At 50.4% G+C, this 27,221-nt stretch overlaps 1 protein-coding gene across 1 annotated transcript; it reads left to right on the top strand.

Moving 5' to 3' along the window:
- The first annotated feature begins 597 nt into the window (after positions 1 to 597).
- On the top strand, positions 598 to 17,785 carry LOC119091790 (synaptotagmin 1). The gene is made up of 8 exons (XM_037214661.1): positions 598 to 739; positions 2,993 to 3,094; positions 3,749 to 3,943; positions 6,224 to 6,397; positions 12,132 to 12,249; positions 14,580 to 14,713; positions 15,976 to 16,171; positions 16,607 to 17,785. The coding sequence occupies exons 1-7, from the start codon at positions 698 to 700 to the stop codon at positions 16,168 to 16,170; spliced, it is 960 nt and encodes a 319-aa protein (XP_037070556.1). The 5' UTR covers positions 598 to 697; the 3' UTR covers position 16,171; positions 16,607 to 17,785.
- The last annotated feature ends 9,436 nt before the right edge of the window (positions 17,786 to 27,221 follow it).

Below are 27,221 nucleotides of genomic sequence, written 5' to 3'. Positions count from 1 at the left end.
GCGCGGTGTCGCGATCTAGTGCTGGTTGCAACGCCACCATGTGCAGCCTGTTTCTTCGGATTGCTTGTGGGCGCATTTTTTCCCAACAAACCCGATGTGTAAATGCTAACAACGCCAGCCAACTGTTTCAACCATTGAGAAACATGCCATTAACCACTAACGTGGGGGACTGAGTCGGGTGGGTCATGGACCACCTACTTTTTAAACATTTTGCATCAGCTCAATGCGATGTATGGCAAGAACAAGACTCTAAGTGGGTTAAGGCTAGCCCACTTTTTGGAATGTCCTACGCTCATGAATATCTGACCCTGGTATAATGGAGTCCAACCGGGCTGACAGAGCTTAATGGCATGCTCAGTCCGTGGCCACCGGCGGCCGAAGTTATGGTCCACTTCCTGCTGAAGGTGATGCCTTCCCTGCTGCTACAGCAGACTGCTCCCTGACGGGAACTGAACCCATGCCGCCTTCCCCGCGTGCGTTTCTCTGCTCCGCCCATCCCGGCCTATTCGTTCAGTGACGTCATTGGAGATTTTCCCGTGACGTCAGCCATGTGCTGCGGTGGTGACGGCAGTTGACAGAAGCTGGTTCCTCAGGCATCGGAATCCTCATCCTGGGCATCTGCTTCTGCTGCATCAGACGATGCTTCCGAAAGCGCAGAAGCAAAGATGCCAAAGGCAAAGGTGGCAAGGGCGTGGACATGAAGTCGGTGCAGCTCTTGGGAAGTGCCTACAAAGAGAAGGTAACAATCATACTGTCTTGAACTCAATGTTGGACGTGACCTGATCGTGTCATGGACTGTGCCGCTGGTGGTATGCCGGCATTCATTTGATCACCCGGAGACGCGCCTGTTTCTGAAAGCTGTCACACGTGCCTTTTTTGCGATAAGATGGCAGTGTTTTGGTGAGGTTGGGCACAGTAATTTGCGCGATTTGGAAACGAAAATGTTAATTCGTAGACATAAACCCCGCCAGCTTTTTCGAGGTTCTCCCGTCCGCATCAAACGGCGAGCACGAGCATATTCTCTTCAAGCGACCTGTCCTCATAAACGGCACGAGACATGAACCAATCCTATCCCTGCACACTAAGTCAACGCTATTGAATCACTACACCTATAGCCTGTATTCCAATACAACGACGCTGCTGAGGACAGTGGACTTGTTGGGTAGCCCGCTCCCATCGCTGGCGCGGGTCGTTGCTCATATTTGTCGCGCCGCAGACGTAGAGGCCCCCTATTCGAATCCCATCTCCGCTCCACGCCACGGTGTGTCACAATGAAAACATAATCCAGCTAACCAGGTCTTGGTGCCGTCGGTTTGCATTTAACGATAGGCGTGTTACCTCATCGAGTTAATGTAATGCCCTAATTCCTGTTTGTGATGTTTGGTCACTCAGAAAGAAGGAGAAGGCGGAGAGGTAATGTTATTGCCGATTCTTTTCTGATCGATATGCCTGTGCACAATCCGAGTTTTCCATATGCACCGTGTGTCCTGAAAGATTTGACCAGCCTTACAACATTAAATTGCCTTGCCAGGGAGGAGCAACGTCCTTGCCTTCCCTTTTGCGCATGCGTTTGTGTAGCAAAACGATCTGGGATGGAACAGTCTTAGTGGGTGCGCTCATTCTATGCGTTGCAAAAATGTATAGCTTAGCGGAAGACACACTCCGCCTGGCAACGCGACAGTACAGATGGGCCATGAACAGGTCTATACTTATTTCCATGTTCAATCCCACGCTGACGTGTGATGATGTGTGTGCCTGCAATGCCATTCAGCGTACTTGCGGGCGCCCCCAATAACTTGACATGAGTATGTATGTCAAGGAGCGCGGTGCAAAATAACATAACACGCGCTCGGGTGAAGGTCCATTTCACCCACGAAAGGCTTTTCCAGGCTAAGTTCAGAACGGTTGCGACGTAGCCTTGCCAAGGGTTGCCATAGCTGTACGCAATTTAATGGCAGATGTTTTTATATAAAAAGTTTCGATTTACCTTGTAAGGTCCGCTGACCTATGCAGGTCAAGATCAGGTCGCGGTTGTCAGCTAAGACAATTTCTAGTGAATTGTTCAATCTATGATGCAACAATGGAGTGTTATACAAAGCCACATATCTCTTATATAGTTTCTTAGCCAATAAACAAGTGAATTTAATTCATGATAAACGGACTTAAATTGCCCAGGGTCAGCTAGTCTCTGGTGCCCATTTCAAACTGATTAATGAGGAACCGCAGCAGACTTCTTACAGGGACTTTGTATACGTCAGAATAGGCTACCGACCTAAAATGGCCAAGGCCAACACATTTTTTTACAAACATACCGCCTAGCGTAATCCATGGCGCTGATTCACATGCCAAAATCAAAACAATGGTGGTAGGGTTTTAGATCACCATGACCTAAAAAACTAGGGCCATGACCTTAACTGAAGTACCAGTAACCTTTAAGTTAAAGACAGAACCCTAGGTTCAAACCGCTGTATGTCTGGGGACACTTTGGACACCAATCTAGATTTTGGCCCTTGTTTGACCTTATTGATAAGCCTTATGTTCATGACCTAGGAACTCAAAATTTTGACATTAGCTAGCTCATAAACAGGTCATGCCCTCCCTGTGAGTGTATATTTCTAGGTCTCTTAGGTCTTTTAGATCCCAGCGGGTCAAATTGACCATCCCCCACCAGAGCGCAGGGCATTTAACCGGCCACCCGGGCGCGGTGTGAATAGACTGTGCATGCGCAAGAAGACCAAGCTCTGCAAGAGGTCACTGCTCTTTACGTCCTCTTGGCTATGTGCGCAGCATCTTACCATGAATTGGCTGTGTGCATGGACCGCAAGCGCCGCTGCAGCCTGCACGGTGAGAAACGGAGCAGTTAACGACCACTCATAAAACAACACCGCCGCAAGCCCCAAGTTCACTGAACCCTTTAATGACGGGGCGCCGGGGACTCGAGCTACCACGCCGCCACACTGACCCGCCCGCCGGGCGACGCCCCGTCCTCAAGGTGCAGCCCGACATGGAGGAGCTCACCGAGAACGCCGAGGACATTGCCGAGGAGGGAGAGAGCAAGCAGTCGGAGCAGAAACTCGGCCGGCTCCAGTTCAAGGTCAGTATCCGAAATCACCGTGAGTTATTCTGCGGCTGTGTGAGTTACATCAGGCGACAGTACTGAAACCGCAAAGTGCGCTTCGCAAAAACTGCGACACAGGTTTAGTAAAATGGCACACTTCTCCTGGCCCAAGACACACATACGCTCGCACATATATATATATATATATATATATATATATATATATATATATATATATATATGTGTATATATATATTTATTCATTTATTTATATATATATATATATATATACGGTGAACTTAAGCTAGTCGAACTATATGAGCTATATATTTTAGTCAGCGGTATGTGATTGAGACCGCGCTTAACATCATCAGTGTTGTGTGGATGGCTGAATCTTGGACAGTGGCGACACTGATGGGACTATCACATTCGTCAGTGGTGCGCAGCTGTCATCGTTTTTCCAAGGCGCAACACCGACATTCGTTACCGAGATCCCACAGTGTATTTCTGAAGTTGAACCTTGCAGTGTGGAATGCGCTTGAAGAGCACAATGTTTTTGGGCTGCATGTACCCGCGACACGCCTGGTGGTGTGGCGGCGTGGTATTGTGAATAGCAGTTGCGAGCTACGTTTCTGCCTACATTCGTCCCACATCTCAGTGCATAGTGATGTTTTTTGTCTACCCCGGCAGCTGGAATACGACTTTAACTCCAACAACCTGACGGTAACAGTGATCCAGTGCGAGGAGTTGCCGGCCCTGGATATGGGGGGCACCTCCGACCCTTACGTCAAAGTCTACCTCCTGCCCGACAAGAAGAAGAAGTTCGAGACCAAGGTCCACAGGAAGACACTGAATCCAGTTTTCAACGAGACGTTTACTTTCAAGGTACAGCCTCCAATTTTTAATGTGCCTTGTTGATCATGGCTGGGACGGAAGGGAACTATGATAAGTAATTTATACAGGCCGATATTTATTAAGAAAGAAACGGGGATTTGCTGACATAAATAAGAATACAAGCAAATCATGCAATGGATTGTCAGAATAACTTAGAATTATTCATTCTTAGTTGATTTCTAGGTTTGCTATATTGCTGCTCATGACGTATGCATTGCGTCCAAGTGGCTTCGATTTCGTTACGGTTTAACAGTTAATGACTTATATTTATTGTGATAATGTCGTAGTGTAAAGAGTATATCGGCACTAAGCTAGAGCACTAAGCTACATGTGCGAAATAAACGACGCTTACCAGTGAGGACCATATGATTTGCGAGCACTGTTGCTAACTACACAGCATTTCCCTTTTCCGAAAGTTCACCTCTTTTGTGTGGTTTCACCGTATCATACGCTGGTACTCCCTACTCCCTACCGAAGTGCTTTAAAATGCCTGTGATTTGATAAAAGAACACACGAACAGAATCTTCATGGGGAATAATGTCACTAGTCCAAATTGGTGGTGCCTAAAGGCTTAGGAGCGGTGGATTTCCGAAGGTTCCGTGGTCGTCCACGCATCCTGAGCCGTGTTTCATCCGTGCCAATCACCCACCATGCTATGATGTGCAGCTTCGTAACGATGGTTTGGTTGTTCTTTCATCGTGAGCAGAACGTAAGTGTTTTCCTTCTTGCATCCGTTATGGTTTTCACATTTCTGGAATGGTCTGACGCGCTGGGACGCCGTGACGTTGGCTGAGGGCGGTTTGGTTCGAAGAGATTGGCCAACGTTGGCGGCGGCTTGGGTTGGACTGCTTTTGCTATAGCTTTGGCGATGAGAGATAGTTGATACTGCAGCTCTGCTGATGGCTTGCAGCTTTGGAACTTGCACACTCACTCGTGTCTGCCTAGACCTACACAACACTGTTCATAAAACATGTCATGCACCCGGCGCAACAGGCATACTGAATTAAGAATGTAACTGCTTGTTGCCATTCCTTGAGCTTGTACACCACACACACACACACACACACACACACACACACCACACACACACACACACCACACACACACACACACACACACACACACACACCACACACACACACACACACACACACACACACCCACACACACACACACACCACACACACACACACACACACACACACACACACACACACCACACACACACACACACACACCACACACACACCCACACCACACACAACCCACACACACACACATATATATATATATATATATATATATATATATATATATATAATATTATATAGCGCAGGTTGGTACTTAATTGCTATTGCTCGGATACGTATATGATGAGGGCCTAAGCTTGAATGGCAAACTTCATCTTACAGTTGTGTACCAACACGTGTCACCTTCTATAGATAGCATTCAATGCACACCGCGCATGATGTCTGGCACCTCCAAACTCCAATGCACACGCCCGCACACTCTATAGTCGGAATGTAATGTAGGCGCTCATAGAAACCGTCCTTCAATTTGGCACAATGTGGCCCTCAGACTAGGACGCTGCTCTGTTCCCCGCCAGCATGCTTGGCTTCGGCATTCCGGCGTCGAGTTACTAGCAAAGTCGGCCCGTGAGCTCCCTAAATTATCCTCGACCCACTTCAGCTAACATCCTAGGTTGTATCCGTTGCCCTGTAGCAGTTTCTCTTTTGTGGCTACTCGACGAAGTCGTCAAGGTGCTGGGCTCAAGTGATATTGTTACCCTGCCCATAAATAGCCCTTCTTCGGCACACTTTGGCGCCACCTGACTCTATCTCAGGTGAAATAAGCATGTGCGTGCAGTGGATAGCTAGGGGCTCGGGCTGGGCGGGTCCACCAAGCATCATACATCGCCGGCGGTAAGTATAGCCCGCACGGGTGCACCGGGCGGGCTGGAGACAAAACGTGTCATCGCTCCCACCACGCAGCTGCGCTGCGGTTCATACTGCAGCGCACCTTTGCCAAAATTGCGCTACGGTTCGCTGAGCGGGTGTCAAACGACATCCTTAACTGGCGCTGACGCCACGCTTCGCTAATTCAGTTCTCTTACGGGCGTAATGTCGCACTGAAAGAGAGTCAACCGCCAGCTCGCGTCGCCTGAGAACCTTCCGTTAAGCGCGTGTAAAAGCCAGCTTCGGCGCCACACCGTGAAGCCGGCTACCGCCGGCGCCGCTGCCGCCGCCGCTGCTGACGCCCCGCGCCCGCCAGGTCCCGTACGCCGACGCCATGGGCAAGACTCTCGTGTTCGCCATCTACGACTTCGACCGCTTCTCCAAGCACGACCAGATCGGCGAGGTCAAGCTGCCGCTCTGTACCATCGATCTGGCGCAGACGATCGAGGAGTGGCGCGAGCTGGTCAGCGTCGAGGGCGACGGCGGCCAGGTCAGTCGAGGGCGGGGCACCGACGGCTGCCGACGGTCCGCCGGAGCCTCGGTCCGCCGGCGTCGGGCGGACGGCTGGGCTCGCTCGCCCACTGGGGTGGTGGAAGGCCACGTAGACCCTAGAGTTCCTCTGTGTTAGCCGGGAGCAGAGTGCTTTTCGGTTTGATCCACCCGCTGAGCGCCTCTGCTAGTAGAGCACTGCCCTGCCATGAACGCTCTGTTGCCCTTAGGTCACCACCGCCTTGTTGACCCTGCCTCTCGTCACGGCCGCGTCGCGAATGCTTGAACATAACGAGCGGCGGCCAACTGTGTAGCTCGTCTTCACCATGTCCGTGTCACCGGCCCCCACCCGGCCGGCGCACCCCTAACGGCCCTAGTACCCGGAATGTCGATGTCGTCGCTGCCCTGTCTCCGTGGCTGCCAACGGTGCCGTCTGTCGTCTCTTTCTCTCTCTCCGTCTGTCTTGGCTAACGCCCTTTCGTCTGCGTCCACCCGTGCGCACCGCCACCCCGCTCGGACCCTGTAGGCAGTAAGTCCGCTTCTTTCTCACGTTTGTTCTCTTGCTCACCGAGTCCCGAGACTGCTGGACTGCTCCCGATCTCTCAGGCAATTGGCTGGAAACCACAGGCTGAAACGCATTCAGGGCCCACGTTCCCGGTATAAAAGTGATTTTTGTAACATTTGATGGCCAGTAGAAGCTGGCGGACGAAAACTACCATGTGCCGGAAAATAGTACCTTTTAGTGTTTTATGAATGTAATCTGTACGCATAAAAAGCATCACGTGCCGCAGATTTTGTCTGTGCTATTGTCAGATTGGCAATGGGAACAGACGAGCATTAACGGCACCGCGTAACGGTCGAATCTATATTTTTGTCGCTGTGACTGTCAATCCGTTCGAAGGATGAACCTCAAAACCGTGCAGACGGTACTCATGCCCCGTCATAGCTTTGAACTGTGCGAATAGATTTTGAAGACAGTCGTTCTTGCCCATCCGGCGCCCGTCACCTGGTGTTGGCTGAGGCCGCCAACGTTACTCGGTTCGTCGAAAACTACAACACCGTGTATCGGTGTTTGTGCTTCAAAGATTGCGAGCGCGCGTGCTTAAATCTGTTTGGAATCCGCTTCTAACTAGTCTATTCCAGCACGGATGGATGTGCTCGTGCAAACACGTGTTGGCCATGGCAATAATTTTGCTTACCCCGTTTTGATCCCGCCTAAACAAGACTACTTTTAGTAGTATAGACCGCTGATTTTTTCCCGGGCAGAGGGCCCTGCGTGTAGAATACTTGATGGCACATCGCCGTTTCCGGTCAGAGGCTGATAGGCCCTTCGGTCCCGGCCGGGGGTACATACTGGATGCACTTCTGGCACTACAGGGGCCACGGCACTCGGTTGATCATTAGACCCTCAGAGGAATGCATTATGCATATGTTGCCTCGCTGACCTGGCAGGCCTTCTGAACGACGCAGCTGGACTAGTATCGACTCAGAAACTCCTACTGGCGTTAAAATAGATACCCCTTTAGGACGTGAGGGCCCAGCAATTAACAGATGCTCTCCAATTCTTGTCGGGTCGCTAGCCACAATGGAGAGGAGGGGGGGGGGGGGGGCCTTGATCGTCGGTCCCGGTGTCTGAGGTTAGAGAACAGAGTTCAGAGGTCAGAGGCTAGAGGTCAGAGTTCGAAGGTCAGATAGTGTAGTACCTAGAGGCCTATGGAACCATTCCGAAAGCAAGACGATTAGTTTTGCCATGGATCTAGCTGGAGGCACTGGATTTTGAACCATTAGAATAATCCCTTCATTTATGATGTTTCCATTTCAGCTGACTCATAAACAGTTTCATTCAAAATGATTGACTTAGGTCTGAGTGTCAGCCTGCCTCAAATTTTCAAAGCAATCGATTTCAACTGACTCAACGTAAACTTCCTTCATTCCGAAGTCGATTCTAAGTATGCCTGTGAATCAAGCACAAATCTGCATGGGACGTGGCACATCCTCCTCCCCCTGGACACGTCCGGCAGTCTCGGGATTAAACAACGTATACTTTGTGCATCAGCTAAAGTCGTACTGCATGCCACAGAGCTCGTTACCATTACTGCATTGCTCAACTCATCATCTCTGAGAAGTTGGTGTTAGTCGGAGCAACTCACCAGCATTGTACAACGGTACACCACTGCTGCCACGCTGATGTCCGCCCTTTCTGTTGGCCTGACTGACCTGTCTTGGTTCGCCCCCCGCCCTGGGCGCCCGTTTCGCCGTGTCTGTCGTCGCCTCCGACCGCCGCCTCCTCCTGTGAGTATCTCTCCCGCTGCCAGCGTACTCGGGGCGGGGCGGAGCGCAGTGACCGTGTCTAGATGCAGGGTATCGAGTTCAGGAGTAGAGGCTGCCAGAGCGTCGCCGCTAGGCTTCCGCCTGAGGTCAGTAGTGACGACGCTGGCGACGTGTATGCGTGTAGGGTGTGTGCCGTTGGCCGAGTACTTTAGTGCGATGTGATTTAGGGCAAATGTAGATTCAGAGTTCAGAGGCTTCTGGGAGTACGGCTTGTGATCCTCTGGACAATGCTCGGTCAGATGCAATCGCTGATGTGCATTCTTCTGTCCGAAGCGGCTTCAAAATTTCGCATCGCAACGATTCACTACCGCTGGCTGTCAACAAACAATAAGCATGCTTTCGACACCGATGCACTTCAGCGATTGGTCTCACGAGAAGATTTTGTTAGGCAGAACGACTAAAGTTATATCTATCGACTGCAAAAGTATTAGTGTTGATAGGTATCTGGTCCGCATATTTAGTACGCAACATACGTCAGTAGAAGCATTAGACGCAGGTGAACTTAATTCACAAACCGGTGTTGAGACGTGAGAATAGCTTAGATGTCGGTGTTGTTTGGTGCACTTTGATGTATATCTTAGCGGAAAAATGGGTTATACTGTTGTCCATTCGACGCGGCCAGCATTTCAACTCGCACGATGGTGTTGAGATCATGAACGTTGCTGGAAATGTTGGGCAATTCTATGAGATATTTTGATAATTGCTCCGATATGTGATGTTATTCAGTTCTTCTTGGTATACTGATGGTCTGATTATTATCGACACACGAACTCTTAAAACCCGTTTCATCAGACCGGGTGCGAAATAGGAACCACCCTCCCATTACCCTACGTAAAGGATAGGACAGGGCCAGTGAAAGTCCTCCCAAATTGGTGGCACCAATTTTTTGTTATTTCTTTCCAGTTGACGTTTGTTGACCAAGGTTAAATTCTCGGAAAGTCGAGGTGACTCCATCGCCACTGGCCTTAATTGCCGCACTCTTTGATGGAGAGCGCCACTCCATCATCTCGGCTGAGGGAAGAGGTTCCTTTTTACCAATCCGAAGGAGGGATGATGGGCGGCCGTCTGGTCAGACCGGGTGAGGGATGGTAAAGGACCGTCTGGTCAAACCGGATGAGGGATGATGGGGGACCGTCTGGTCAGACCGGGTGAGGTGCGATGAGGGACCGTCTGGTCACACCGCGTGAGGGATTAGGAGGGCCCTAATCCCTGGTCAGATTGGGTGATGTATGATTAGGAACCGTCTGATCAGACCGGGTGAGGGATGGTGACCGACCGTCTGGTCAAACCGGATGAGGGATGATGGGGGACCGTCTGGCCAGACCGGCTGAGGAGTGGTGAGGAACCGTCTGATCAGACCGAGTGAGGGAATAGGAGGGCCCTAATCCCTGGTCAGACCGCGTGAGGGATTAGGAGGGCCCGTCTGATCAGACCGGGTGAGGACTTAGGAGCGCCCGTCGGGGCTCGGCGCCACCCTGACCGCTGGTGACTGGCGTGACGTCACCGATCGATGGGCAGATGGGTTGCCCGAGGAGGCTCACTGACAACTCCCCACCCCGGCTCAGACCGCGTGTGAGCATCCCTTTACCAGGCTTTGGTTAGGGATATGGTAAAAAGCCTACCCTCAGACTTGTTAGAGCTACATGGTGGCCTGTAACCTTAGGGCGATATAAGAAACGCGCCCCATTCTCAGCCGGGTGTGACGTTTTGAATGCCCCTGAAGTTATATCACATCTTCGGAAACATCGATCATTTCTGAACAAACCGTAATAGCCTTAGCACGGATATTGCGACTGATCACAAATGTCGCGAAATAGGTACTTTATGGGTCACAACCAAAGACGTTTAACAAAGGTCATTTAAGATGAGAGCTCACCAGATTCTTAGCGCTGGTCAAGACTGCTGCAAGCAGTGTCTGGGTGGGTGCGTGGGAAGGTCGATGGAATTTGTAAAACAAATTTTCGGAGTGAAAATGAGAATTGGGCGTCTCTTCTTTGGTTGTAGCGCCATTCATTCCGTGAAAACTTCCGAAATGTTGCGATGCAGATGCATCTCCAAGTAACACTGCAGCTTCACCCTCGGGCTGGGGAAGGGGGGGGGGGGGGGTAGCCGGCATGCGTTCTGTAATGAAAGCCCTGGGGTTCCCATTGTAGCCACAGCAGCTTCCTTAGCCTCCTCCATGAAATGAAACGTGTCCGCAGCTTTCATAGCCTCCTGAGAAGTGAGTGCAGCTTGAAAATTGCATTGCAGCTGTCGGTTTGCCCTCCCGGCGGTGTAGCAGGTTCTCCCGGTGGTGTGGCAGGTTCTCCAAGCAATGCGCCAGGTTCTCTCGGCGGTGTGGCGGGTTCTCCCGGCGGTGTGGCATATTCTCCCGGCGGTGTGGCAGGTTCTCCCGGTGATGTGGCAGGTTCTCCAAGCAATGTGGCAGGTTCTCCGGCGGTGTGGCGGGTTCTCCCGGCGGTGTGGCGGGTTCTCCCGGCGGTGTGGCGGGTTCTCCCGGTGGTATGGCGGGTTCTCCCGGCGGTGTGGCAGCCGTCTGCCACGTGGCGCCGGCCGTCGTCGGAAGCTGCCCCTCCCCCCCCCCCCCTCGCCTGACGGTGAGCTGCAGACCGCCGCCTCGTCGCTGAATCGGGCCAACGATATGCCACGGACAGTGCAGGGTTCGGCCGCTGTGGCCACCTCTACCGTGGTCCCGGGGGTATTTGGGCACGGATTAAAATAACGAGGTCAGAACCCGTGTGACGTCTTTTATCACCAGAGTGATCGATGTTTCGTAAGGCCGTCGGACTCGGTCGCATTTAATTGAAATATGCATGCGATGAGAATGATTCTCTGCCGTGGCGAGGTAGGTGATGTGGATGTGACAGGAGTGGATGTGGTGGGGTTGATTTCGTTGGTGGGATGGATGGTGGGCAACTGGGACTGGCACTGGGATAAGATATTTTGTTTACTGTATACTGGGGAAAGAGTAGAGGAAATTCGGCCGTATGGCAAAAACAAACAATGGTACTTGACGCGCAAGCGTTCGTTGCCACGACAATCGGTTATCGCTTAAGTTCTGGGTTGTTGAGGTCCAGCAGTGTGACGCACGAGACTGTTGTACACGCATACACCTCCAGTAAAGATACGCTGAGACCCGGGCATAGCCGTTCAAAGCTCTCATGCTATGCCAGCGACTGGGAGGTGAGGGGTTGGGGGTGGGGGCGAATACTCCATTGCTTCTGAATGGCGTCGTTTTCATCGTATGTGTTACGTCGGATGTGCTCCAGAGAGCCGTCAGAAACAGACGACTAGTCCAGCCCAGTGTCTGCGCTGCCGACTCCGATCGGCAACGACGACACACTCGGTGTTGGCTGGCCTCCGTCGCCAGCAGCCCCTTGACGACTGAAACGTTTATCCTATAGGAAAACAAGCTGGGAGACATCTGTTTCTCGCTGCGGTATGTCCCGACGGCCGGCAAGCTGACAGTGGTCATCCTCGAAGCCAAGAACCTGAAGAAGATGGACGTGGGTGGCCTATCGGGTGAGCACAGGAAGTGCGCCTTCGTTAGCTGTAGGCGACGCGCTTTGAATAATTGTCTTTTTCGTGCCCAGTGCAGCGAAACAACACGCATACAGATGCAGTTTTTTGGTGCCCCTTAGCTGCCGTTGTGGATGAGGCTTTCTTTTTGTGACTGCAAATCTTGGGTTACGATTTGTTATTTTTGCACTTGAGCTCACAGGTTTCAGACGTGGCCAGCTACAAGTAACGAACCCCAGAGTGACTAGGGATCTTATAATGGGCTAGGAAGCCTTCTACTTGGCATTGTCTATTGTCGTGCAGGCCGTGTGAGCACGACACACAAGCCCGCGACGAGGCTACTCGTTTCTGTGTTTCTTTCACTTTTTCGCTTTTCACTCTTACAATTTTCTTTACTTTCACAAGAGCGTTAGGAAAAATATAAAATTGACAAAGATCATGATTGGCGTGCGACAATGACGGGCTGCCCATGATACCTGAAAAACTAATCGGTCACATTTGAGTCACTGGATGCTGCTGCAAGACGTCAACATCGTCTTGTTTTTGGGCGCAGTTCCCCATAGTGTGATGTCATTGAGTTTTAAACGCAGACGGAAAAGGAATTTTTCGCGCTGTTATGGGATATCACGCTGGCATGTTCTCCGATTCTTCATTTTCAGATCCGTATGTAAAACTAGAACTTCTTCTTGGCAACAGGAAGCCCTAAAAAGAAGAAAACGTCCGTGAAGAGAAAGACGCTTAACCCTTACTTTAACGAAAGGCTTACTTACGAAAACATCAGCCGGACCCAAATTGAGGTAGCCATTGACCTGGTTCAGGCCCATCGCATGGCGTCAGGGGCGGACAGGAATCATGATGGCCAGCCAGTGGTCGCGGGGCTTGCGGTGGATGCATCAGAGTGTTTGGGGTCTTGCCAACGAAACAGAACACTCTTGCCTGGATAAATAAAGGAGGGGCGTTACGCTGGAACCGTGTGCAGCCGTACCATGAAAATGTTGGCCCTTGACTGGGAGGCACATGGTACCTAAGGTCTACAGTGTAAGGACATGGTCAAATCCAACGGCATATAAGCGTACTGTGAGCGAATTTAGCACTCCAGACCGGTACAACGCCGCGTCCGTTTGGTGGCCACGCTATGTTTTGCAGTAAAGACGGCTAACTCCCAAGCTGAAGGCTCTGCCGTTTAGAACGAAAGATGCAGAAAATATCTGGTGACTAGGCGGCGCGTGATTCACTGCACGGAACCGCCTCACCCATGGAAGCATGGTGAAAAACCCTGCAAGCAGAACCTTGCTGTACACACATTCAGGCCATCATCCAATCGCATCGCGCGCTCACTTTAATCGAAAATGCGCTTTCCGACCGTTTTGGCCGGGTCCGGGAACGAAGCGATCGCACGGGCACCGTGCAAAGTTATACGGCACGGGTGCCGGCATATGCAAGCTCGGCTTAGCGCGAAAATATTTTTGGGGCCAAGCGACCGAGTGCTCTAGCTTCATTTCACCACAAGCTATCTTTATCACCAGCTGATGGCCGTGAGATCAGTGGTTATGTTTGCTGGTTCGCTTATTAGTGCAATAAGCATTTTTCAGACGTGGTAAAACATCGATGTCGTCATTATGCGTGTCCTCGTAGTACTCAAATATGGAATGACGCTCAGCCATTCAGCGTGCCAGTGCATGAATGACAATGTCAATAGCTGTCATGTCGACACCAATGTCAATAGCTGCCATGTCGACACCAATGTCAGTAGCCTGCCGTGTCGACACCAATGTCAATAGCTGCCATGTCGACACCAGTGCCAATAGCTGCCATGTCGACACCAATGTCAATAGCTGCCATGTCGACACCAATGTCAGTCAACGTTGACAACAGTCACACGCACGCGCGCGCGTACACACACACGCACACACGCGCACACACACACACACACACACACACACACACACACACACACACACACACACACACACACACACACACACACACACACACACACACACACACACACACACACACACACACACACACACACACACACACACGTTTTGTCATCAAAGAGTGATGTGTACGTCTTCTGAGTTTGGCTATGTTGGATGAGTTGGGATGGTTCTTTTTAATTTTGTGCGGGTGCAGGGGGCAGACATGCCGTCGGAAACATCACGGCCTGCCAACCAGCATGCTGCTTGGGTGTCCTAAAAGGTCCCGAGCCCTACTCGGGCTACTTTGTTTGACATCCACCTGAGGGGGAGTGGGCATGCATTGCGCGTGGTCTGGAGCGTGGGTGTTCCAGGAGAATGCTGATGCGCGTGACGTGGCGGGTGGAATTTCAGATCCATACGTGAAGATAGCTTTAATGCAGAACGGTAAACGCCTGAAGAAAAAGAAGACCAGCATCAAGAAGTGCACCCTGAACCCCTACTATAATGAGTCGTTCACGTTCGAGGTTCCATTCGAGCAGATCCAGGTAAGACATGAAGATCACTGACCTGATAAATTATGGTCAGGATGAGTGTGGAGCCTGGCATGTGACCTGCCTTCCTTGTCATACGCCACGCGTCTCGCAGAAACGGAATCCGAATTTTCCAAATCGCCTTTGTGCTATGTCCTGCACAGTGACGGCAATTCTAGGGCCTAAACCGTTTGACTCCACGCCATTATATTGTATTTCAGTAGGGTGATATCAGCGGTTCAGGCACAATTCCTGATTACAGAGACACTCGACATGCCTTTGTAACGCTGGTTGGCCCGTGTCACGTACCCAAATTCGTGGAATAGGTCGCCAGTCAAACATTACGATAATCCTTGTTTTCACGGAAACATATTCTGAAGGTTCGCAACATATTTGGTACGCAGTGCTTTGTACGCTTTCAACACGCACTTCATGCTACAGACCTATCATCTGAGGTGTGTTTCGCCATCTGTGGTCTTTTCGCCTCACGCTTTGGCAGCATGCGAGGCCGAACGCTATCTGGAGGGAACCTCTCATTTCGGCTGATGCTCCTTTTCTTCCTTAGAGCAGCCTAGATTTTGTTCAGCGCCTTAATGCATCGGAACAAGTATAATGTTACTCGGTGTTATTTTGCACCACGCGGACATAAAAGCGGAGAGGAGCCTCTTGCTGGGATGGCATTAATGAACTGTCTGCAGCCAACCACTACATCGCTGCTCCCGGTCATAACCACTTGCGAAAAAGCAACCGTTCGGAATAAGGTGACATTCTGGTCAAGTTCAGCAGGTAACAACTTTTCTCTTGCAGTAAATGCGATTTGCTCCGTTTTGATATCCGACACGTGAAACTCATTTGCGCTCATGTCTTTCCACATCACTTGCGCTCATGTCGAGCGCGCATATCAAGCAATCCGAATCGTGCTGAATAGGGCCAGCGACTTGGACAGCGACAGCGATCGAGGTGTAACGTCAGGCACACTGTGCCGTGGCCGTCCTTTTTCCGCCACGTCCATCCAGTATCCGCCACCGTTGGCTGCGGGGCGGGCCTGCAGCCACCTGCAAAGGTCACTTGGGTGGTAAACGCGTGTTTGATATTCTCAGAGACGAGCGTGGCGAATGACAGGTTAGCAACAAACTGGCATAACAATTATAAATGCAATGTGGTTTCGATCAGCCTTTGCATACGTTCGCTGCAGGGGTGGCGGGTGCGATGGGGGAGGGGAGGGGGTCAGTGACGGTTCGGCGCCGCGTGTGACGCTGTTGCCGCCTGCCGAGCAGAAGGTGCAGCTGGTGGTGACCGTGGTCGACTACGACCGGATCGGCACGTCCGAGCCGATAGGCAAATGTGTGCTGGGCTGCACGGCGTCGGGCACCGAGCTGCGCCACTGGTCCGACATGCTGGCCTCGCCGCGCCGGCCCATCGCCCAGTGGCACACCCTCAAGGACCCCGAGGACGGTGACAAGAAGGACTAAGGTACGCCGCCGACAGCCGGGCGGACCGTGCTACGCCGCTGGCGCAGCGCGACCGCTGGTGGGGGACGGCCAGCCGGGCGCGTCGCTGTCGGCTTGTGCTGGAAGAGTTTCAGTGCCGTCAGCTGGCGGCGTCGGTCGGCGAACACCAGCCCGCAGGCGCGCGGTCGGGGCCAGTGATCGCGTGCCGTCACAGAGACACGACTGTGTGCCTGTCCATTGTGTTCCGTCCGGTGCGTTGTTCACAAGCCCGATGGCGAACTCCACAAAAAGATGCAGTTTCAAGGGAAAAAAACGTCAAAAACGCGAGGCCTGTTTGCGAGGAGCAGCAGTTAGTCAACTGACAAGTGACTCACCAGTACCCCGCAATTAGTGGCCACATCCATTGCTGCAGGTCAATGGTGACTGGCCCGTGATGACGACCGGCCTTCGCCCGCAGGAGTGTTCCAGAAGCCCGCAGTGGCCGGCGCGCGCCGTCGCGTCTCGGAAGGCAAAGTTGGCGCGGCGGCGGCGCGCCAGTGCGCGTGCCGACCAGCCGTGGCCGGCGCGCGCCACGAAGCGGACGTGCTCGGGCCACTACTCACCTCTGCCCGTGACCAGATAGCTCTATGTTGGCGCTGCGGCGCTGGGTGGGAGCGCGCGTCGGCACCGGCGGCGGTGCCGCAGCGACCGCCTGGCCGGTGCAGTGTAGTCGATGTCTGTGTGCGGCGGAGGCCGGGGGCGCTGCCGCCCGCCGCGTCGGCCGGTTTGGTCCCGTGGTGTCCGCATCTAGACGCAATCAGTTCGCAGATAGCCGTGCCAAAGCCGCGGCGCGCGGGCGGGACGTGAGCGCCACCGAGCCGGGGGGCGCGAGCGCAGGTGTTTGTAACGGTCTGGTGAGCGGATTCGATGTTGTACCCCCGCGGCGAGCCCGGTCCGCCGCCGGCACCTCGCCACGCGCGCCCTCTGTCTCTGCCCTTCACTCCGGCCCTCTCCGCTCGCTCGTCCCTTGTCTGTCCAGTTGACTGGCGTTCACGGCCGCTCCCATATCACGGGCGCCACCGCGCCGGGAGCGCAGGGCCCGGTGGCGCTCACACCAGGGGCAGGCTTCGGGGTCGGCGGCCTCACTCCTCTACCAAACGGACCACCTGTTGAGTGGGTATTCCGGGAGCAGGTTCGCAAGCTGATTCCTTTTCGTGGGCCGAGTTGGGTCCTGAAGGGGATGGCGGACACTGCAAGCGTAAGGCTAGACGTCACTGTGCGGTGCCGGCAGCTGGAGCGCCACCCAAAGCCTGTCCTCGGTGTGTAGCGTATTGCAGGAGTAATCACTCCATGTGAGTCAGCTATTGCCGTTTTCTATTATGTGAAGGCCTTTTAAAGAGTCTACCGTTCATGTTACTGCTTGGTGGTAAAGTTACGGCGTGGTTAGAGTCGTGTGGAAATCTGTTCGTTCACGCACTCCTTTGTTTAGTTATTTGTTAGGTATATATATATCATTCCACTAACCCTGCTGTAAATATACCTTAGCGCGCATGCATATACATGAATATATATACAACTTTTTGTCAGGTGAGATACTAATCACTACCTAGATACACTGTAAGTAATGTGCAAAATAAAGTGAGACGTTACGAATGCACGATCTATTTACCTGACCCCTGACTATCGGTCGCAGCAAGCGATGAAGCACAACCGGCTGTTTGCTGCACTAAGCTGTTTGCGAGTTGCACATGTTTGAGACCTATACCTTGCACACTTAAAAACGTCACCGGCCGACGAGTCGAAAAGGCAAACTTCAAATCAGGAAGATGCATTTTTCGGAACGTGTGGAGCGATGTGATAGCAGACCTGATTGTCATCACCATCCAAACGACACACAAACATGCGGAAATGGGGCCAGCCGCCTTTGGGAGCCCACATCGATTAAACGTATGCATTCAAATGAGTCTGGCAGGCGGATAGGCGGATGTGCACGGGTTGTCTCGCGCCCGCGCGCAAATTCATGATCAGTCTTGTTGAAATCATACACGTCTACACCACTAATGTACACTAGATAGTGGTACTCGATGCCTAGGGCAACAATATTTGCCCTGGTTTGGGCCCCTCAAGGACGGATAATTTTAATGGACAAGGTAATTAAATGGGTTTGGAAAAGATTGCACCTAAGTGATTAGTAAAATAGGTTCGAAATAGAGCAACATTTTTGAGTGACCATTGGTTGCAATAAGCTGGACTATGCAACGATGCAGCCTGCATGGCCCGGTCTGTCTCATCTTAGGTCACAACATTCTGCACGCATTCCATATCGGCTTCGAAAAGCTTGTCAGCTAACCTGTGAAAGCGTGAAACGACAGTGATGGCAGTTTGCGGCATGTCGCGTGCAATGTGAACTGTTAGATCTTGTTTTCCTATTCTAAAAAGTATATATGATACAAATGACTTTAAAATGACATGACTGAAACATTTCCTTTAAAAATTTGCGTTACTTTTCCCAATTTATTTAGAATTGTCATGAGCTACTATTTTCAGTCAAGAGCGGAGGCGGAACGTCTGAGTGGGTGGGGCCAGCCCAGGCTTTTGAGGAAATTAAAAAATATATCTTGATTTCTTCAAAGCATAATCAGATTTGGTTCTCCGTCACCTCAAAGAGCGCACTGAAACAAATACTTTCCCGGTCACAACTGCGTAGGGCTTCCATTGAGGAAACATGTACTTTTTTGCTCCCTTATAAACGTTCCAGTTATGTGAAGGAGAAGGGGCAGGGGCGCGGCAACGGGAAGCACAGTGGCACGTGCCGCTCCCCTCCCCCTAGGTCACCAGAGGTCCGTTGGGTCCCTTGGCAGCGACGATCGAAAGGCTAATTTGAGGGTGTGAAGGGTCCGAAAGGCTGGTGAGAGGTCGTTACGGGACCCCGACCCGGAGGACCGGGACCTGAAGTAACAATCAGGAAACCTTTGCACCGATCGAGGTCCGTGGTGTCATGAGGGCCTATATATCGGACACAGACTACCAATGTCGAACAGCCGGGTCTGTGTCGGTCTGGACCCAGGTGGCATATTTTCCACGTGGGGAAAAGACCGGGGGCCCTCCGTTGTCACTGACAGCCTCTGACATTGCTTGGAGTCGCTGAAGCAGTGAGCGAGCCCTGAAGCAATGCGGGCCCCTGCTTCGGTCAGGGGCCCGCAGTATCTAACGGGCGATGTGGTGTCGGCAAGAGGACTACGAGTCGGCCAGAGGCACATTTGTTGAACACAAACAGGGACGGGGCCCCGGATGGCAGAGGGCCTCTTGCGTTGGTCGGTGCCTTTTGGCAAGAAAAGGAGCATAGACAACTGACTGAACAGGTCCACGATAGGACAACGGATGGACCCTTTGTCAGTCAGGGTCTCAATACTCAATCCCCTCTCCAGCCCGTTCCGCCGGTGCCTAAAAGCCAAACTGGGGCGCCTGCACGAATTATTGAATTCTCTACGCCGGTAAAGGACCCTTTTGGGTCTTTGAGAGCCCTCGGTAGATCCGTGGCCATATGCACCGGTCAGAAGACCCTCGCGTCGGGGATGGGGCCGGAGTGTGATGTACCCCACAGACTGTTTACCGGTCAGCCAGGAAGCCCGGTCACCACGTCGTCAAAACGTTGGCGCTGTGTATATCGATCTGTAACGTGGGGGCCCTCTCGTTATGGGCCCACACACGGGTCCGCTGTTCAGGACAAGTCAGCGGTCTCTGTGGTATTCTATGTGCCTGAGGGATGGAAACAGAGTCAAAACTTGCAATTGTTTTGTTGTTCTTGTCAAAACTTGGTATTGTATTGTTCCAACACATTTTTCAGCATCAATTAGTGAAACATAATATGAAATGGTTTCGGTCAAGTGCGCTCACAATCTTCAGGAGGAAAGACCCTGATGCCCATCAATGCAGTTTTAATCAAACTGCAAGACGTTGGCCAGCCACAGCCAACACCAGGCCGTGGGTGGCGGGAGCGTGAGAGCGACCTTGTTTTGGGCAATGACGCACCCGACGGTCTTTTAAAATCAAAGCACATGGTTCAAAGGTTAGATTGGAATATTTGCGTCACCTGCGCAATTTTAAGATGAATCCTCTGAACGAATTGGCAATTATTTAAACGAACCGAAAACCATACATCTTACCATCGCATTAAGAGTTCGTGGTGCTGTTGATTATAATCCCTTCAAGAAACAATCTTGAAATTGCGCAGGTGTAATATTCGGCTCGGATTACCTGGGGGATTATCGCAGCACCTAATGTTCGTAACCCCTAATGTATCACAACACCTAATGTTCGAAACACCCAATATATCACAAGGCCTAATGTGCATAACCTCTAATATGTCATAACCCCTAATGTATCATAACCCCTAATGTTCGTAACTCCTAACGTATCACAAGGCCTAATGTTTATAACCTCTGATATGTAACCCCTAATGCATCGCTACACCTAACGTATCATTAGGCCTATTGTGTCAAATCAACTAATGTTCCACAACTCCTAATGTATTGCAACTCCTAATATATCACACCGCCTAATGTATCGGAACGCCTAGTGTATCATAACCACTTGTGTTTCATAGCGCCTAACGTATCATAACGCATAATGTTCGCAACCTCTAAAATATCCCAACTCCTAATGTATCATAACACCTAATGTGTCAAAGCACCTAGTGTATCATAACCCCTAACGTATCGTAACCCCTAATATCAGCTGACGACGCTGGCGAGGGCTGACGATTTTCAACCCTTTCGACCGCATTTGAACTTCCACTGAAGTCTACCAGATTATGCGGGCATTTGTGGCGCATACAGTACTGGAAGGCGAGGCAAGCTGGGCGGTGTCCGAAAACCCATTCTTGATTCTTGTCATAATCATTTTTGTGCTTTCCAGGCTGATGGGCTCTGAGAAGTGTAATGGGGTAATAGAATATCAGTATGGATTGATGAAAAATCCGTTCTCAGCGCCCATTGTTTGAGGCTCATAAGGAAAAGTAGAGGGTGACATGGAAGTGAGGTAGCTGGAAGGCAGGGAGCTGGTTAATCAGTATTTGAACCTGAGTCACGCTTGTCACAGTTCTTGCACGGATGAATGATCAGTATTTGAACCTCAGTCATGTTTGTCACAGTTCTTGCATGGCTGAAATCTGTTCTCAGCACTCCTTGTTTGAAGCTCATAAAGAGAAGTAGAGGGTGACACGAAAGTGAGACAGCTTGAAGACGAAAATGGCTAATCATTGTTTGAATCTGAGTTGAAGGCAGGGAAACGGTTAATTAGCATTTGAACCTGAGTCACGCTTGTCACAGTTCTTGCATGGCTAAATGATCATTGGTGATGAATAATCTGAATCTCAGTCATGCTTGTCACAGTTCTTCCATGGCTGAATGGTGGGTGCTGGTGCATACAGTCTGCGCTTTTGGCATATGCCCAGTTTCGGTAACCTATTGCACTGAGCTTTTTTCTGACAACGCCCCCCCCCCCCCCCTCCCTCTCCCAGCCTCATGTTAACTTGAAATGGGAAGTCATTCCTCCCATGGAAACAATTATAAGTCATCAAAAAACTTTCTTTAAATTTTAACATCAAAGAAGCGAATTCATGTGGTCAAAATGTGTGGAAAAATCAGGTCTCGGGGGCATATCAGTTCGGCATTTCCGGGTGAACTTTCGGTCAATTTTCAAAAGTGACACCACTAGCATATAGCATGGCTAAAACTTACCAAGCTGGACAAAAAGCATGGAATGATAAGTGGGTCAGTATCAGAAGCCCTTATGTTTGTAATATCTAATGCATAATAATGTATCAAAACTGATAATGCTTCATAGCACCTCGTAGCATGGTGGGTGCTGGTGCAGTCTGTGCTGTCGGCCTAGGCCCGGTTTTAACGGTCCAGAATATGTTCGTTATGATAGTTTCCCGGCGGCACAACCTGTATCTTTTGTAGCCATTGCATGATCCACTTTTTGCATAGCGAGCCCTTTAGCATACCTATGTCGTTCTAATGAACTAAGGCATACAAACTTAATGTCAAGAAAATTTGCCGTGCGATCTTTTTCTAAGCGTACTTTTGACCTCAGCAGTTACTGACACAGGCGCCAGATGACACCCGAGGAGTGTTATCTCTGCTTGTGGACAAGGGCACGTAAAGAAAAGGCCGTGCGACAGTTATTTGCAAGTTACAGGTTTGCACGCGTCAAGTCCGTCAAGATAGGCTTCGTACGGTATCAGTTACGCAATGTGAAAAGAAACTTACGTAAAAGCCTTGCTCGGCAAAACAGAAGTCCGAAAAAGTTCAGCACGACACTGTATGCATCATAAACGTTTGTATGGATAAGTCCGTTTGTTTGTTTGCCAAGGGTGAAGCTTGTCTAAAAACTACTTGCGCTAAGGTTTTTTTGCAGATGTTTGATGTGGACACACGAACATTCGTCCTCAAACGTTTTCATCGACGAAGTCAGCTTCACATAAGTGCGCACACTAAGATTGAAATTCGGATGTCTAATGTGTGCATGATCACATTCAGGTCAGACAGTCACCAAGGATGCAGCGCGTCCGACAGCAATACTGACGCCGTCGCCTGGCAATGGGAGAAGTCCATTTTAACTTAAATTATTGCATCCTATGGTTGCATGTCACATGCCATGTATCCTGCTAACGCTAAAAATGTGCGTTATTTGATTTTCCATGAAACCCCTAAGATGGTCACACAAGAAGGCAAAAGGTTTGCTACAGCTCAAAACCGCAACAAAGCATAGATAGCGCGTTAAAGCACATGAACGGTTACTTCGTGTTTCGAAATCTAGAATCGGCCCGAAACTGAAAGTCGTGCAACGGTGAATAAAGATAAAAAGAGCACCACGTCATGTTTTGTGCGAAACTTAGTCCAGGAATCCACAGTTCTTCGCCGTCGCCAAGCTCATCCTTATACCTAAACGACGTTTGGACAAACTTTTTCGGTTTTTGGAACTTCTCATAAGGATTTTCTGAGGCCGACGAACATTTCCCAAACCATAATGTTTGAACAGAACACCGGATATATAGAGGGAGCGTGTCTAGTCAAGTAATAATTTTTGACTGAGCACGTTGGATGGTAGCTAATTTTGATTTACAAACTTTGGTGCCGTTGGTTTCTACGACTCTGTCCCACTGACAAGACATAGCCGCAGTCCCATTTTTTTTTTTTTGGTTTGTATGAAAGAACGAAATTATCGGGTACTCCCCAAGCAATATTCATTACTAAACACATCGACATCATTGAGCAGGTATCGTTGGTTCTAGCCAATGGCTTTTCGAGAATGTCGCTTGTCAGTGCTCACAGCAGCTTGCGAACCCGGCGATGGCGGCGGCCATTATGTTGATGTTTTTTTTTTCGTTCAGCTGAGGACTGCGAGTGTACGGGTTTAGGACGTAAGGTATAGCTGGTCAGTTAATACGCACCAATTCATGTCGGCCTACTATAAACTGAGATGAGGAACAAGTATTCTATCGCGTCAGTCGGCTACACCAGGCTCTAGGGAAATGTGACTATTCTACGTCACCTAACAACCAAAATGATGTCTACGTTACCTAGCAACCAAAATAATGGCCATGTATATAGCGCGCAGCTAATTGCCACATATAAGTCAGTGCATTCGTCCTTTCGTTCCCGCTGATTAGTTTATCTTTTAGGATGTGTTTGTTCACGTACAGCCATCGATGGGATGGATATAAACAAATAAATCAAAACTGCTGCGAGACCCAAGTGCACACTTAGCAACCAAAATTAACCATGGATCATTGTCAAACTTCCCTTAGGCGTGTAGGAAAAAAACCGAACACATTAGACATGCTTCCGTTTAACAATAGCCAGGCTTCATTCCATGACTGAGAGACGAATCCATCCTTCACAGGCAGTATTCAGGCGACATCGGAGAGGTGGCGTGAATAATTAGATATTCGGCGATGCATTTTTTTTCTGAAACGTCCTCATGCGAGTGCTTTGCGTGCGAACAACCAATGCTGCGTCACTGATGCTTAGCAATTTTTACGTGCGTGTTTTTGTCAAGCAAGTTTGTGTTGCCAGCATTAACGTGCTCAAGATTGTTTGAGATAAATTGTATATTTCACTTTACGTATGCAAACCCTTTGCCTAGGAGCTTTTGTCTCCCCGTCAACGTTTTGCCATAACAAATATTTTCCAGGCGTTCTTTAAGCCATACAAACATTTGATTACGATGTCTTTGGTAATAGCCTTTTCGCACGTTATTTTACCAACCGCACTTTGCATCACGCGTATCACGCACATTTGTCCGGTGAGATTCCACAAGCCCTGTTTCCAAGCGCATTTTTGTCCTAAAATCCTTGTCTTTGCGGTGATCGATGGCAGGTTTTCAACGCTACTGTTGCCTGCAATAGCAGCGTACGACTGGCGGTCAGTGCCTGCTAGTTCGTACTGTTGTGACTTGATCCGAAACTACTGCAATCAAGGTGTGATTTCAACCTGGAGCTGAGCGGCACTGCTCTTCGTATGCATGCTGTTGAGTATGGGGACTCCCTCATAAACAAGGGATGTTCCTTGCACGAACCACGGGAGTGCAGACGGCGCCATTCGCTGACACCACACCGGCGACGCCGGCAGTCAGCCTGTCCAGACCCGCCTTCCCATCGATTGCCTCCGCCGTGCCTGAAACCGCCGGGACCTGCCCTCGCTTCTGCCAACGCTGACCCACCCCGTGCCCCTTCTTGGTCGCAAGAGCGAGGGAAGTTGTCAAGAATGGGGAGGGGTTCAGAGGCATTTGAGTCGTTTCTTTCCATGTACCGCCGCAGGCCTAGTGCTGAATTATCTCAGCTGTTGGGAAGTGGACTCTATCCCCCGAGCCCCCCCCCCCCCCTCCAATAACGCGATCGCTTCCCTCGCCTATGCTTGATCATATCGTCCCCGCCCCGGCGTCCCGGTTGTTATGCTGGCGGCATGGGAGAACGGCCCCTGGAAGTGTTTTGGTGAGCGTGCTGGGCGCATCGGTGAGTGGGCGTTGTGCAATATCACTTCCGTTTCGTGCATTGTGCTGTCATGTGGCATGACTCTTTTTATTGGTTTGTTGTCTGATACGACCGGCCCACTCGCAGGGCAGCGCCATGTTGCTTGAAGGGCGAAAATCCCTCCAATATTGTGCATCCTTGGCCACTGAGTGACGTGGAAACCCCTCTATAGTAAAATGAGCCTCAATTAAAAAGTCGGTTCCAGTCATTGTGTATAGCGTCATATAAGGCTTATTTATGTATGGGTAACAAATATCCCTCCCCTCATTGAAAAAGGCTTCTAGACGAGGTCCTGGACCTGCATGACCTTTTTTGTGCAACGAATACATTTGCGATATCTCTCGACTGTTTTCTTCTGATGTACTTGCTTGCAATATGCGAACGATGCGTTGTTGGTGTTTTCAGCTTGCGGCCCTTTTTGCGTATTTTCTCCGGCAGGATGAAGCTCGCTGTTGCGGATATTGATGGCAGCGGGATGGACATCCAATTCAGCCCTTCGTTAGCTGGGGAGGTGCTCCTGCTGTTGAACTGATGAGCTGCTGCTGAGAACGCAGCTACTCTGCTCTGGATGGCTGCTTTGAGGAGTGCTGTTGGCCGCCCGGAAGCATTATGTCTGTCAGCAAGATGGCACAGCAATCAGAGTTTTCTGTCAATCAGCTGGTGCTGCTCCAGAATCATCATTTTTAGGAAATAGGCATTGTACCATATGGGCTCGTAATGTTCAGTTCGTGCTTCACGAACAATTCCGCCAAAATCTACGGCGATGATTTCCTTGCTACGATTATTAGTAATTCCATAGATGGACATGGCAAAGACAAACTCTACTTTATTTCTCTGAGCGCTTTCGCAGGCAACAGGAGCAAACCAAGTTTTCGAATTCTGTCATAAAAAGGAAATGACAGCAGTCTTTTTTCAAACTGGGCTGGCAGTGTTTGCCAGGAATGTGCTGTTTCATTCTTCATTGCATATAGTTTTATCAAGTGCACTTATTCATATTTGACTGCTTTCGTTGCCAACAGCCACAATCCATCCATTTCGGGGACAAACAGCGAGTGTCTAAAACGACCCATACTCACCCTTTAATGAGTGAAGTGGATCGGAAACCAACCGCTTTAGAACAAGAAATTACTATCGAGATAATCTTGTGTTCTCACATCGACCGATGACAGCTACTATGCTCCAGTCCATCTGATCATGACAATGATAAGCTTGTTAGCATCGTCTCTGGTGAAATAAACTACAACGCTTCATTTCCTTTTTATCGAATTTGATACGAACCCTTTGAGTGGATGGATTTCTGGGATCAGCGCTCACGCTAAGCAGTGCTTATTGTGTGAGCCCTGACCCCCCACCATCCGATCACGCAATTCCAGATGACAGAATTTAGTGGCGGAAGCTTAAGCGTGCCGCAATGCTCGACACGGTCCGTCTTGCCCTCTGACGTCAACTGACCTTTAACGCGACCGCTGCCACCGCCCGCAAGCCATACTTGTCAAGGGCATATGGCGAGCGCCCTAAGGCGACTCGAATTCACCCTGCCGGGGTAGGTGGAGCGGAAGGTAGCGGAGCGGAAGGTCTAACCAACTGAGCCGCCGGGACGGACGTTTTCTCACGAAATATAAACGTTCTGATTGATTACACTCATAAATGACACCATTGATGGCTTGATGTCGTTATTGTGACCGTATGAAGACTAAGTCAAGTCTGCTTTTAGGCAAGCACTCCATGCAAGAGGCCTCGCGTAAACGTTTCCCATACAAGTACCCTGAGAAAGTGTGTGTGTAGTGCATTTCTGCACTGCTCTTCGGCATGGCTGCGTTTCGTTATTATCAACCTCGGCAAATGACTTAACATAAAATCAGTTCTTTTTGTAATAAACTCTGTGTACATGAAAAATCATCGTCGCTCACGTTGTGGAGCAGAAATCTGTTAAACCAAATACCGCCATTTTCAGGGGCCATCCTGCGCAGCATACCGCGCTACGGTGTCTCCCGCAACAAAACGAAATAGGTATCAGGAAAATCGTTTGCGCTGGAGAGACTGCGACGACGGC

The sequence above is a fragment of the Pollicipes pollicipes genome, unplaced genomic scaffold (assembly GCF_011947565.3).
Source record: "Pollicipes pollicipes isolate AB1234 unplaced genomic scaffold, Ppol_2.1 Scaffold_3447;HRSCAF=4054_pilon_pilon_pilon, whole genome shotgun sequence".
Classification (NCBI taxonomy): Eukaryota; Metazoa; Arthropoda; class Thecostraca; order Pollicipedomorpha; family Pollicipedidae; genus Pollicipes; species Pollicipes pollicipes.
Note: the sequence above shows the minus strand (reverse complement) of the source record. Positions and strands in the feature narration are given on the sequence as shown.

What these genes read in the sequence shown, in the direction of transcription:
- LOC119091790 (XM_037214661.1), top strand. Translation starts at nt 698, where the DNA reads ATGAAGTCGGTGCAGCTCTTGGGAAGTGCCTACAAAGAGAAG. An exon ending in TCGAGGGCGACGGCGGCCAG is followed by an intron (nt 6,398 to 12,131) that starts GTCAGTCGAGGG and finishes TTTATCCTATAG; the next exon opens with GAAAACAAGCTGGGAGACAT. An exon ending in GGACGTGGGTGGCCTATCGG is followed by an intron (nt 12,250 to 14,579) that starts GTGAGCACAGGA and finishes GTGGAATTTCAG; the next exon opens with ATCCATACGTGAAGATAGCT.